At 39.2% G+C, this 13625-nt stretch overlaps 1 protein-coding gene across 3 annotated transcripts in view; it reads left to right on the plus strand.

Annotated features, from left to right (window-relative positions):
• The first annotated feature begins 779 nt into the window (after positions 1 to 779).
• pds5a (PDS5 cohesin associated factor A) overlaps positions 780 to 13625 on the plus strand; it is a 28813-nt gene continuing 15967 nt past the window's right edge. For 2 of the 3 annotated variants that reach the window (XM_084715385.1, XM_084715387.1), the window contains exons 1-4: positions 780 to 929; positions 1850 to 2002; positions 12015 to 12218; positions 13521 to 13607. In XM_084715385.1, coding sequence (XP_084571511.1) covers positions 1889 to 2002; positions 12015 to 12218; positions 13521 to 13607 — 405 coding nt within the window. In that variant the 5' untranslated portion in view covers positions 780 to 929; positions 1850 to 1888. Of the gene's footprint in view, positions 930 to 1123; positions 1142 to 1849; positions 2003 to 12014; positions 12219 to 13520; positions 13608 to 13625 lie in introns of those variants that run through there. The other variant, XM_084715386.1, reaches the window with a different exon arrangement.

Here is a 13625-nt window from a genome sequence, read left to right on the forward strand (position 1 = left end):
TTTAGATTAAAATAATTTTATAATATCACTTAAAGTACAACCACAACTACACCTTAACACATAGGGCCATGATTTTCAAAGTGGGGATGTCAAGAGGAGCCTCAAAGGAAGATGAAGGAAAAAGAAAATAAAATTGTATGTGTATAATTATAAAATATCATTTATAATGTACATATATTATTCAAAAGGCACTCCTTGCATATTAATAAAAGTAAAAAAACACATTCTGAAGTCTTTTTTTTTTTTTTTGGCATAGTATTGTCACTGGGCCCTAGCCATAAGCTAATGGTATTTGAGGAGGCCTTTGGGAACCCCTGAAATATGGAACAATTAGCTCTTTAACCATTTAGGAGCATGTAGAAGAGCATACTTCACCACGTTTTCTCCACTTGAGGGGCACCCCAGAGGGCACTTTATCATATCTACCTCAGAGGCATGCATGGATTCCAAACACGGGGGAATAAGGAGTCTACCAGTGGATAAGATGAAACAGGTTGCAGAAATTAGTGCTGATAGAGCATTATTTTACCCTTTTAAAGTATTGCAGAATTGCTACAATTATTATTTTGATTGATATTATTAGTGTTAATCTACAATATTTGTGGTTTATGCGATGCAAAATCAGATACATGTGTGAATTTATGGACAAACATGACATTTAACGAACAAATAAAAGTTGATGAGTCCTGCCGATGTCTTAAACCAACATCGTGGTAAAGGGACAGACAGTGATTTGAGTGTGCACTGCGAGCTGTTTGTTTCTGACTCCCGCCATGTATTTGGTGCTGCAGTACTCCTTTCAGACCGAGGGGGGCGCTCTGCACCCAGGCTTCACACAGACAGCACTGACTGAACGGACAGAGAGCTTTGTGCCGAAAACTAAACCCAACCTGTGTCAGACTAATGAATTAAAACGGCCCACTTGAGAGGTAAATACATACGAGGAAACGCTTGGCAAATATCCTGCGGTTTTAGTCGTAGTTGTATCTGTGAAAATAGATCCATTTTGCATTTGTTAGGGTGCTCTAAATCCTCCGTGGGGGCAAGTTGGTGGTGAGAGAGGGCGACGGTAGCAGCCCTTCGCCTGTAAACTAGCGGCAGTACGGAGCGATGCGTTGAAGTTGAAAAAAGACAGTAACAAGTAAATTTGCTTCGTTTTTAAAAGTCACAAAGTAGTTGCATTTGTTGTAAACCACAGGAACTGACTGCGAGCATGGCTATTTTAGGCAAAGATGATAGGATACTTCACTTCCTCTGTGATTGTCTGTAGCTGGAGATGTGATGGGTACCTGAATAGTTTGCGGCCTAGCTAGGCTAGCAAAAGTAGGCTAACCAGTTAGCTAGCTAGCGCGGCTAACGCGCAGTAGCACTCGCTTCCTTCCCGCAAAATGCTAGCCGCTAGCCAATGATGTTTGCACTGCAACTAGCTAGCTAGCTAGCTAATTTGATAACCTGTATGACAGTGGGCATACACCGACTACTCTCGTGTTGTTTTTAAAGTGGTTTTCTCACAGATTAGCGATTTAAATAGCTGTGATGTTACCGAATTGGCAGTTGAGCTTGTTTCTGCAGCTATACGATGTTTGATGAGGCATTAACGTGAAAATATGGTGCTGATGTTTAGCTGGGGTGTTTTAGCCTGTAAGCTAATAATATGCACAATGCTGGTTTAATGCTAGCTTTCTGCCTGAAAAGTTTTCTGGATTAGAATATCGATAAATATACAGGTGCGGTGTTATCATTTCTAGCAGGCAAAATTGATACTAGGTAAATGAGATTGATGGTTAAAATGAGGTTTTGGTGAGTGCGGTAGCATGGTTGTGTTGAACTTTTGTTTTCTGACCCATAGAGGCCAGTAGAAGACCGTGTGGACTAGACACCAACAAGCATGGAGTTCCCGCAACAGCAGAAACCGGCGGGGGACGGAAAGATCATCTATCCTCCTGGAGTGAAGGAGATTACGGACAAAATCAGCAACGATGAGGTGGTCAAACGGTTAAAGGTGTGTTGATGGGGTTTCTTGGCTGTCAAGATGTGTTTTTTTTGCAAGCCGTAACCTCATTTATCAGTCCAGCCCCTGGCACGATGCCACAAACCCTCTTAACTTTGTAAACTGTTGAGTAATAAAGGAATAGTTTGGATTATTTCATGTAGGGATGCATGTTTGAGGTACATACTTTTATTCAGTGCATTACCTATCGTAGATGGAGGTCGACACGCCCCCATTTTGGAGAAGCAGCAGGAGTATCACTGTAGGAAACTATGCAGTGTACTGCTGTGGACAGAGTCAAAATATATTTTAGCCACCTAAAAAACAGCCCTGCATAAAAAAATCGATTTAAAAATAAAAATCAAATTTAAGTGCATGCTATATTTAGGATATTTTCACTGCTTTACCATGCTTTCAGGCAGCCAAGTGTCACTCTCCATGAGCCAACTGGATTACTGTGCTTAATGAGGAATTTTTCCTTGCAGGACACACTAGTTGCTGGTCTACTTCTACCTCGATTGGTTTGTTTGTTTGTGTTATTGTGTGCGTTAAGTGTTTTAAAGGATTAATCCAGATTCACAGTAATTTAATAGCACAAGTCAATTAACTGATTGAGGCAGTGGTAGACCAGCAACTCCTGTGGTCTGTGAGGTAAAACTACTGATTTAGCCCTTGGAGTTTAGTTGGTTTGGCAAGAGTGATATTTGGCTTATATATCAGCGGCTTCTTGTTGGAAAAGATTGTCTGATGCAAGGTAAAGTAGGGAAAATATTCTAAATATGGTGTACACTTAAACCAACATTGATTTTCATTTTATTCATTTATTTTTTTTAGGTGTGCCCTTATTTTAAAGTGGCTAAAATCCACAGCAGTACATTGCTTAGCTTTCATTCTGGTCCTCTTCTCTGTTTCTCCAAAGTAGGGGTGTGCTGACCACCATCTACTGTACACTGAGTATCGATAAGTACCTCATAAGTCCCCACTTAAAAAAGTCTGAGGTATTCATTTAAGTTATACGAGCACTTCCTCCCTTATGGCAGGCTATTGTCCTAATCCTCTGACTTTTGTTGAGATCACACAGTCTGTAAACAACACTCAAGGACATAATCAATACCAGAGAATTTTGATGGTCGTGAACTTGAGTGTGACATTGTACAGGAGTCACTATTGTTCAGAAAGTATTGCAAGTTTTTCAGCCTTTCATCTTATCCCCTTAAGGTTAGAAAAATGGAATGATTCCAAAATGTGAACAGTAGGAAAGCAAACATTGCTCACTGAAGCTATTTTTACAGCAAGGGAACAAAACAGTGACTCATGTTTGCATTTAGTCCTTCTTCTTTAAAGAAACTGTCATACTGCTATACATATACAGAGTGGGGTCTAAAAATCTGAGACCATATTGAAAAATATTTTCAGCTAAACCTAGAAATGACTGCAAACTTTGAGGATTCAGAATTTAAGTGAAAGTGTCAGAAGTCAAATTGTTATTCTTAGTTAATAGGAACTTTTTCAACATCAAGTCATGGTTAGACTTAAGATTGCTAAAGGGGGAGTGCAGGGAACTCGCAAATGTTTTGCAAAAACTGAATCAGTTGTATTCAATGCATGATCAGGCAGACCAAAAGCGACCACACTATCAGATCAGTACATCAAGTTTTTGGGCCAAGAAATACAAGCATTTCACAGTGCATGACTGGAAAAACAGTCCTATTTACTGATGAATCCAAGTTTGAGATCAAACTGACTGTGAAACATGGTGGTGGGAATAATCAAGTCTGGTGTTTTGCTGTCTCTCAGTTTGTACACCTGCATCTATTTGACTACACGATGATGAGAAGCATCACTTAATATTCAGAGACATGCATTACACTGTGGTTTGCATCTTTGTGGGGAAGGATTCATACTGCTGTCTTGCAAGAACTGCTTGAATACAGAGGGAGTCTTGACTGTCATGGGTTTTCTGCCACAGTCACCTGATCTTGACCCCACTGGACATTTATGGGGGCACTTGGAAGATGGAGAAAGCCTGGGACATCACAAGAAGCTCCTTGTAACATTGTCAAATCATGCTGGGATAACATGGGTCACCAGTTTTACCCAAATTCGCGAGTTCATGTCAGTTTGAGTGCATGCTGTCAGTAAAGCGAAAGCAGAACATACCAAATAGTTAGAGATTCTAAAATTCATGCACATTTCAAAGATTCACAGTGATAGAGACTAATATTTTCAAGCACTGACCTTACGAGCCACCAAGCCCCTTAATTTCATGGCCACAGTACATTTTTGGTTTCCCAAATGGAAGCTTATGTAAAAACAATTGAACACATCCTTCCTTAAAGACACCTTCCCATGAGTTGATGATGTGTGGTGTTTACTAGAGTTATTGTTTGCAATGAGACATCTTGGCTAGTTGAGGAAACCAGTGGTCATTACATCCATAGAAATGTCATATTCTAGTCACTTAAACTCCTGCTTCCATTCACTCCAAAATTTTTGTCTTCCTGGTTTCTGTCTTTGTCTTTCTGGTTCTTCTGCAAGGATCGTGTTAACAGCTGAGTAGGATCAGTAAACATGTTCTTTAGTTCCCGCAAAATATCAGTAGCTAGCTGGTGACAAGTACTGTTTACATGAAATGTTGAACAAAAGATGCAGAGGAATTGGGATGTTAGTGGAACTGTAACCTTGTGGAATATTTGGTGGCCACAGAGTAACTTTTTGTGGCCATGGGCCATCAGACCATGGTTAATGTCGAACCTGGATTCAGCTTTTGATGCAAGTTGTTGTTTGTATTGAAGAAATAGTATTGCATTCTAATCAAATGCAAAACAGATGTATCTGGACTAGTGGTTAGTTACAGAGCAATGTGATCATTGTCCATCACATGTTCCACGCAGTCACACCAGACAACAAGTTAACATGTGCACACACTTGGAGACGCGGAAAGAGTAATACTGGGATTGTGGATGCTAACTGCTTGAAACTCAACAGAAGAAGATGATCGGGCAATGGAGGATGTGTGTGGGTAAAGATTATTTACAGGAATGTGGCTGGCCAGGAGCTGTTTTTGTCTGGTGGTCTTATGATGTATTTGATATTCAACAAGTCTGTGAGAGAAGTAATGTTTTTTGTGATCTACTTGAAACACATTTGATATGTCTGGAGTCATTGTGTCATTGTGATTAATAACATTCTTGAAATGTTATTAAGTCCTGACATGGGAAATTGGCAGTACAAAATTCCCTGAATATTGATCCCTGCTCCGTTTCACAATTGTAGGAAATGTACCTCAACATTTCAGGGATATACTGCATGGGTGAAAGGGGCTTCCCTCTGCCATTTGGTGCTGGGCTGGGAGTTTATGGTGAGCTTTTAGAGCTTTTTCACTAAAAATAGCTGCTTGTTGTGGTCACAATAATGCTGTGAGAGTGAAACAGTGGCTCGCTTGACAGCTAAACAGTAAGCTGAAACTCTGTATAGGCTGAAGCTCAGAGAAGCCAAGGGTACCTGCAGATTCAGGTGATATGCTTGTATTTAGTAACCAACCCCTTTCACATTGTCACATTGTTTCTTCATTGTCATATAATACATTTATTATGGAAAATATTTATGAGAGCTGCTTAAAACATGGGTGATAAACCTGATATCCACCCACCCCCTCCCCCCACACTTCAAACCTGCAACAGATTCAAAGTTGGCATCTGTGTTTACAGGGATCCTGTGACTCTTCTTAATCACATTAGAGTGTTTACTACACTAATACCGAAATGGTTTCCTGACATCCTAGAACTATTCAGAGAGTTGTTCCGTGACCGTAAAGCACACAACCACTGGCCTGGACAAGCTGGACAAATGAGCTGAATGGCATGTTCTTGACTGTGCAAGACAGATGTTTATAGATCTTTTTAACCTCTGCTGGATGCTGCTGAGAGTTGGAAAGGCTGACACTAATTGCATGTGCAGTAATCTAGCCAGTCGTTTGCTAGAAGAGATTTAAGATTTGTGTTGTCCTGCCAGCAGGGAAATTGGCCAGCAGAGGAATTATTTTATATGTTTGATGTCTCAGCTTTTCAGTCATTTTCTACTAGACTCAGCCACTATCATAAGTTATTCTGAAGTTTGGATTAATGCCCGCAAGGTCAAATCCTCCCTGCACAACATGTGACATCACAGGGTTTCATATAGTCCATATAGCACCAGGCTGTTTCGTTTTCATTTTATCTCTCTTTACAAATAAATACTTGCATCAAAACGCAACATGTGAGGCTAATTCTCCAAAGGTTTTCTTTTTGTCTGAATATTACATAAACATTAACCAGAATATAAGCCTATGTCTGAGCTGAATAGGAAATTACATAACTTTGTTACCAATGTATTTGTAGGCTAAAGTTTAACACTGTTTGTTACTGCTGTCTGTTTTGTAGAGTTGCTAGTCTTTATATTTAGTGTCTGTCTTGTCTTGGCCTCGTCTTTGGATTGCCTGCATTGAGTTTTTGTCAGAGTTGTTACATGGAACTGTTGGTTTGTCTGGGATCCATGTTGTTGTTTAAAAGGATCTGCTTTGATTTTTACTTGCTTTTCATTAGTCTCACTACTCTATTTACTCTCCTTTTTAGACTTAGTTATAATGTATGTGCTGCAGAATGCTGAATATGTAGGAAGAGCTAACAAGCTGAGTCTCTGTTAGCTGGACAGTAAGACAAAAAAATTGAAAAGTGGTATTTCATCTAGTTAGAAATTACAATTAAATTCATTTAATTTAAATCGCTGTAGAGTACACATAGAAAGTAGGAGGTGTTTGTGTTGAATTAAATGTGGTGGCAATTAAGGCTGCACAATTTGGTTAAAAAAGGCATTTGTAATTATTTTGGCTGAAATTGTGACTGCGATAAATGGTAAGATTAGTGGAAATTATTGTGTTTGTTACGATTTTAATTTTTACTGAAAAAAGTTTCAAATCGTGATGATATGATATTTGTTGTGGTCTTAACCAAGAATATTTGTTTTCTTTAATATTAAGCACAAGATTTTTAAGCCATGGCATCTATGCAGCACTTCAGTACTTCAGTATAATGCTGTTTTCTCATATTGTGTCTCATATCGTATCACGAAGTCACTAATATTGCTATTATTTGTGCAGCCCTAGTGGGAATTCATTTGCATCAGGGAAAAGGTTTTCAATAACATTTTATAATATGCACCCTCATGGCCACTGTGTGTACTTTTCTAGAAAGTAAATCCAAGTCAAAACCTGCCAATTTCCTGATTGTTAATGGTGATTAGTTGGTGGGTCCTGATCTGAGTGGGTGGCCCACTGACTCTTTGTGGTAGCTAAAGGAGGGCTGGAGAAAAGATCATTTTATGTAAGATTTCATTTAAGAATCTCGATTGTTATCCTCTCGGGAGGAATTTGGAGTCATTATGTTGGTGAAACCAAATTTTTTTTTTTTTTTTAATATGTTGTAAATGATCACCCAGAGACTATTGTTATCTACCCAGTGGCAAAGTATTTTCTCCAGCACAGACTGGTCATGTAGTGCTTGATTTACCAAAAGCTCTGTGTACAGAAATAGAAGAAATGATGAGGAATTGGGACACATCTGCTTGATCTGACTGTATATAGTAGAGATCACTGTTTCAGACCGCATTGATTTCTCATGGTGAGAAAGTATTCCTTTATCTAAAGCAATAGCTCACTTGATAAATACTGTTTCTCCTGCTGAGAGCAGGATGAGAAGATTGATACCACCCTCATGTCTATACAGTAAATATGAAACTACAGCCTGCAGCTGGTTGAATTCTTGTCGTCACTATGATGTTGCTAGGCAACCAACCGAGGCAACCATTAGGAAGCGACTGCTATTTGTTAGAATTGGGGGTTATTTTAAAATTTTCCAACCGGCCATTGTAAGCTGATCCATTGGCAATTGGCGATACATTTGCCCCTACCTGCTCCTGTCCTCCTGAGTCTCAGCTGGGAGATGTTTGCAGCAGGTGAATTCACTACATTACATATGCTGTGTACTTTCACTACGCCCTTTAAACAAAATTCACTCACAGAGTGTAAAGAAAGTAAATATTCTCACACCTTTTTTTCCATTTTAAAAAGAGAAATGCAACCTGTCACCTTCTGAATTCAAGTTTCTCTCTTTTACCAAACTAAGACCAGCTTAACTGGCTCACAAAGCAAACACTATTTGACAGAAAAACATGTAGAACTCACTTAAACTGTTTTTAGTATGTCCCCTCTTCCAACAACCACCAACTCTGGTTTGGTTGAATTTAATCCTTAATTCACTGTGCGAAAAGAGTGCAAAGAGTCCAGCTCTGTAAACTATTTACCTCTCACTCCTCACCCAGCTCAGCACATTCATGGTCCAGCTGAGTTGGTGTATACTGTGCTGCTGGATATGAGTGCGTTGTGGAGCAGTGGCTGGCTGTTGCTCTGTATATCGCCCCAACAATCAGCTTGTGATGGATTCAGCCCATCATTGATAGGTGATATGTTCGACCAGTCGCCCAACCCTAATATTTATTAGACAGAGACATGAAACTGGTATCAATCATCCCCTCATCTAACTCAAGGAAGTGAATAAGTCAATTTCCCAAAATGGCAGACGGTTGCATTAATAGTAAGACACATCTGGAAACATGTTTCCTTCTTACTTTGTGCTCAGTCTAGTTACATTTTATATTATGTTAGGCTCATTCTACTGTCACTGTACATTAAAGTGGTTGAGACTAAAGCTGCAACAAATAGTCAATTGATTAAAAAGTTGTCAACTAGTATATTACTGGCCAATTATTTTGATAATCAATCAGTTGGTTTGAGTCATTTTTCAGAAACAATGTCCAAATTCTCTGATTGCTTTAGTTATCATTGACAGTAAACTGAGTATCTTCGGGTTGTGGAGGAAATACAACATTTGAAAACATCACCTTGTGCTTTGGGGAACAGTGATCAATATTTTTCACCATTTTCTGGACCAAACAACTACTTGATTAATTGAGAAAATAATCAACAGATTAATCAGTGATGAAAATAATCATTAGTTGCAGACCAAGTTGAAACCAAAAAGAGCCCGGTGTTTAACTGTACCCCACAAGGTTTGAGGCTTCGGCTGACAGTTGGACATCGAAATGCAATCCAGGATGGCCAGTTTCAGTGACAAATTACTCTGCCCTGCAGTTTATACTATAAGGAAAGCTATTACAGCAACAATTTTATCCCCTGGGGTACCGATCACCAGGTAAACAAGAGAACTGCCCCATTTATTTAACAAACTCATGTACCGGCCAGGAATATTTGCTTGGATGTATTTCAGTGCTTTAGGAGTTGTGTTGCCAGATGACAGTTGACAGTGTAATTTCTTAATGTTAATTTTCAGTTTGAACACAGCTGAATGATTCAATGCACTGGCTGCACTGTATGAATTACATGTAAATAAGTAAGAGGGGTAAAATCTTAAATATTTGACTCCTCCCTGGGGACGGAAATGGCTGCCAGTTTATTGTTTATTAGACGTTATCAGGGCTGCTTGCATCAATTAACCTACAGGGTTGATCAGTTGTTTAGTCTATAAAATCATAAAAAATGTTCATCCAATTTCCAAAAGCACAAGGCGACATCCTCAAATACCTTGTTAAGATAAGATAAGATATTCCTTTATTAGTCCCACAGTGGGGAAATTTCCAGTATTTTGTCCACAACTCCTAAAAACATTTGAGTTTACTGTCAGAGAGGACTCAAGAAAACAGAACATGTTCACCTTTGAGAAGCTGAAAACAGGTAATTTTTTTTTCTACAAAAAGTGACTCAAAATGATGAATTGGTTATCATTAGTTGGTGGTTAATTTGATAGCTGACAGCTAAGCGACTGATCAGCTAATAGTTGCAAACTAAAGTTAATTGAGGGTGCACATACACTGAGTCGAGTGTGTGGGCCTGTTGAGCTGTGGAGTAAGAGAACCTTCAGCGACTGGCTTGTTACTGTTTTCAGCTAAGAACGGCGGAGGGTTGGGGTGAGAGTGTGCGTGTGTGTTTTTGTGTGTGTAGGAGTGAGTGCGGTGTTCTGCAGTCTGCTGGAGCTGTTGGCCCATCCCCCACCCCCGCTGGCTGCCTGGCTGTTCAGTGAGCTCCACTGCTCTGCTTTGCTTCTCTCATACACACACACACACACACACACACACACACAGTCAGCCCATGTAGAGGAAGTGGTAGTTTAAAGTGTGCTGTCCTAGTGCCTGTCCATAACAACTGAGATGTTTGATAAGACCGGTGTACATACAACCTCTTGAGACAGTAGTGTTCATGTTTGACCTAGATAAAAACCTAAGCAAAGTATGTCATTTTAACCCTGGGCCTTATTCATTTGTTGAGATACAACAAGTAAGAAGGGGAATATACTTCTTACCTTGCATTATCCCTATCAATACTTTAAAATTGAATATCTCAAACCCGCAGTGTTGTCACTGATTTCAGTAACTTTTTTAATGATAAACTGGTGTCACATACTTGAATATTAAGGCTAGGCTCTGGAGCCATATGTTGCTTTAGCCTCATTTAGCTCTTACCTTTGGTAAGAAACTGTGTTTGAGTCTCTCTGCTGTAAATTATCCCTTCATCAAAATCTGAATGCAGCGGTTTCAAGTAGACAAGCTCTGGAAGGCCAAGTGACTTGTAACTGAGGCAGATTATTAAGTGCTCTGGATAATTGCTTAAGCTACTCTGAATGCCAGTCTTTACAGTTCGTACCCAGCTTCCTTCCTGATGTGCTCTTGGTATATCATTGTCAAAAACAACTATTTGCATCTTATTTAAAATCATGGATGTATTTTTAAAAAATGATCCAGTGTTCCCAGATGGTGCCTCATTAATTGAAGTGAAAGTTGCTCCTGGGTGCATATGCTCCTAAAGATTTGCTGAATTGCTGTTTGAGACATTTTATTGGTTAATGGCTTTAAATGTTGATAATAGAAACAATAATTTTAAAGTATTTTTGAAGCACAGAAAAATTAAATGAATTAAATTAAATAGAAAGGTCTTTATTTTTCAATGCTTCCGTATGGAGTCAGTTAGTATCATGTGACCTGCAATTCCAGCTGTGGCCGCTATGCTAAAACCACTTCTCAAGCTAGCACGGTTTGTGTGTGCTTGACTGCATTATTATGAGCAAAATGATTATCATGATTGATTGATCCATTTTGAGATACTGATTTATTGCACTTCTTTCGCCTCCACGTTGTGCTACATTCCAGCGAATGTACAAATCTGTGCATCAAAATAAGACTGGTCCTTAGTCACAGTTCATCTTGTAGAAGTAAAATAGAAATAAAATTTTACCAACGAACGATGATCTGTTTCCAGGAACTAGTGCTTCACCTTGTGCTTCAGACATTTGATTTTAATTTTTCTTGTCTGCTCTCTGGTGTATATGATTCTTTTTCTCTGTCCTGCAGCTGCAAAATTCAGGAAAGTTTGCCACTGCAGTGTGGCTGGCTGATAGTTTAGGAAGCATTTGATGTAATATTCAGCAAAGTTTTCTATAACAGGGCATGCATTTCAAATTTTAATACTGCAGTTGATCATTTTCATTTAAGTGTGGGGAGCCAAAATTGTGATTGTGATTAATATTAATTGTGCAACCTTAGTGCTTGGTAAGAACACTGTTTCAGTTTCTGTAACATACAGGGTTGTGAGTGAACACACAGTGAACCACAGAGATGGAAATGCACACAAAAATTACAAAATAATTAAAGAGAAACCAGCACTTACAATAATGATACCATTATTTGCCTCTATATTCATAGAATTTTGCAGGAGCCATGTTTTAAGTGGCTGTTCAAACACTGTCTAGATAACACTGGACAAAGCACCATAGGAAACCATCAAACTAAAGATGTGATGTAGGCTAGATTTTCTTAATGCAGAGCTGCCAAACATTCAAACTGCTCCATTGATTTTAATCTTGGCCTGCTTTAGATGTTTTCCCATCTCACCCTCCTCTCTTGTCGCTCTGTTTAACAGATGGTGGTGAAAACCTACATGGACATGGATCAAGACTCTGAAGAGGAGAAACAGCAGTATCTCTCCCTGGCACTCCACCTCGCCTCAGAGTTCTTCCTCAGGAACCCCAATAAAGACGTACGGCTACTGGTAGCCTGCTGTCTGGCTGACATATTCAGGATCTACGCTCCCGAGGCGCCCTACACCTCCCATGACAAACTCAAGGTTAGAATCTGACCCTGGACAACTGCATGAAATCGTCTAAACAGTCCAAGCTCTCTTTCTTTCTTTCTGCTGATTGCACCAGTTGTGTTGACACCTGTCTGCAGATTTGATGAACTGTTGTTAATTAACATGAACACAAGCAAAATAAAACTCTGTAAGCTGCTGTTAATAAAATTTCTGGGTTAATAGTGTGTTTGTTAACTAGTTGGCAATTAACATTCACTAGTCGACTATTGTATTATAATATATAATGTTATATAGTTTTACTTAATATCTTGTATCATTACTCTTTTCATCTTTAGGCATTCCCAATATGTGCTAAAACCACCACTCTTGTTGTAGAATATCATTGTGACCTCTCAACATTAAAGGGATAGTTCAGATTTTTTTGAAGTGGGTTTGTATGAGGTACTTACCAGTCTGTTACCTACAGTAGATGGAGGTCCACACGCTCCCAGTTTGGAGAAGCAGAGAGCAGTACAGCACAGAAGCTAAGCCATGAACTGATGTGGCCAGGATCAGCAGCACAAAAATGTGTCAGACACATGAAAAAACTCTATTAGTTTAAGTGTGTGCTAAATTTAGAATATTTTTACTGCCTTACCTTGCAGTCAGACAGCTGCCTCGATCTCTTAGTTGGTGTTATTGTGTGACGTTGGTGAATCCGAAACAAACTAACTGATCAAGGCTGCAGTAAACCAGCAGCTCCCGTGTTTTGCAAGGTAAGGTATCAGTGGAGTCTGGTTGGGTGAGAGAACGCAATATTTGGCCTATGTAACAGCAGTTTCCCATCAGAAAAAGCTGCCTGATGACAAGGTAAAGCAGTGAAAATATTCCAAATATAGCGTACACTTAGACTGATATTGATTGGTCTTTGGCTAGCCTTTTTTAAGTGGCTAAAATGTGTTTTGCTGCTGACCCTGTCCACAGCAGTACATTGCTTAGCTTCCTACACCATTTCTCCTGCTGTTTCTTCAAACTGGGCACATGTTGACCACCATGTACTGCAGGTGATACACTATTGATAAGTACCTCATACAACCCCACTTCAAATAATCCAAAATACGCCCTAAAAATTGATATTTTTGCAACAGGATTGCCATGTAAAACAAGAACAGAAAATTTAACCTGATGCTAAACTGACGTTTAGAATTGTGATGATTATAATTTATCACTGACTTTTCTAGCCAGATCTGCTTTTGAGAGCATGCCAGGAACTTATATTCTGAACACTCACCAATGCTAACATAAAAAAACAGTTAGCTCGATCAATGCTCAAATGTTTTTCTTTCTCATCTCCAGGACATATTCTTGTTCATCACCAGACAGCTAAAGGGACTTGAAGACACCAAGAGTCCTCAGTTCAACAGATACTTCTACCTGCTGGAGGTAAGACATTTATTCAGT

Source organism: Lutjanus erythropterus, chromosome 3 (genome assembly GCF_056507025.1).
Source record: "Lutjanus erythropterus isolate fLutEry1 chromosome 3, fLutEry1.hap2, whole genome shotgun sequence".
In the NCBI taxonomy this organism is placed as follows: domain Eukaryota; kingdom Metazoa; phylum Chordata; class Actinopteri; order Lutjaniformes; family Lutjanidae; genus Lutjanus; species Lutjanus erythropterus.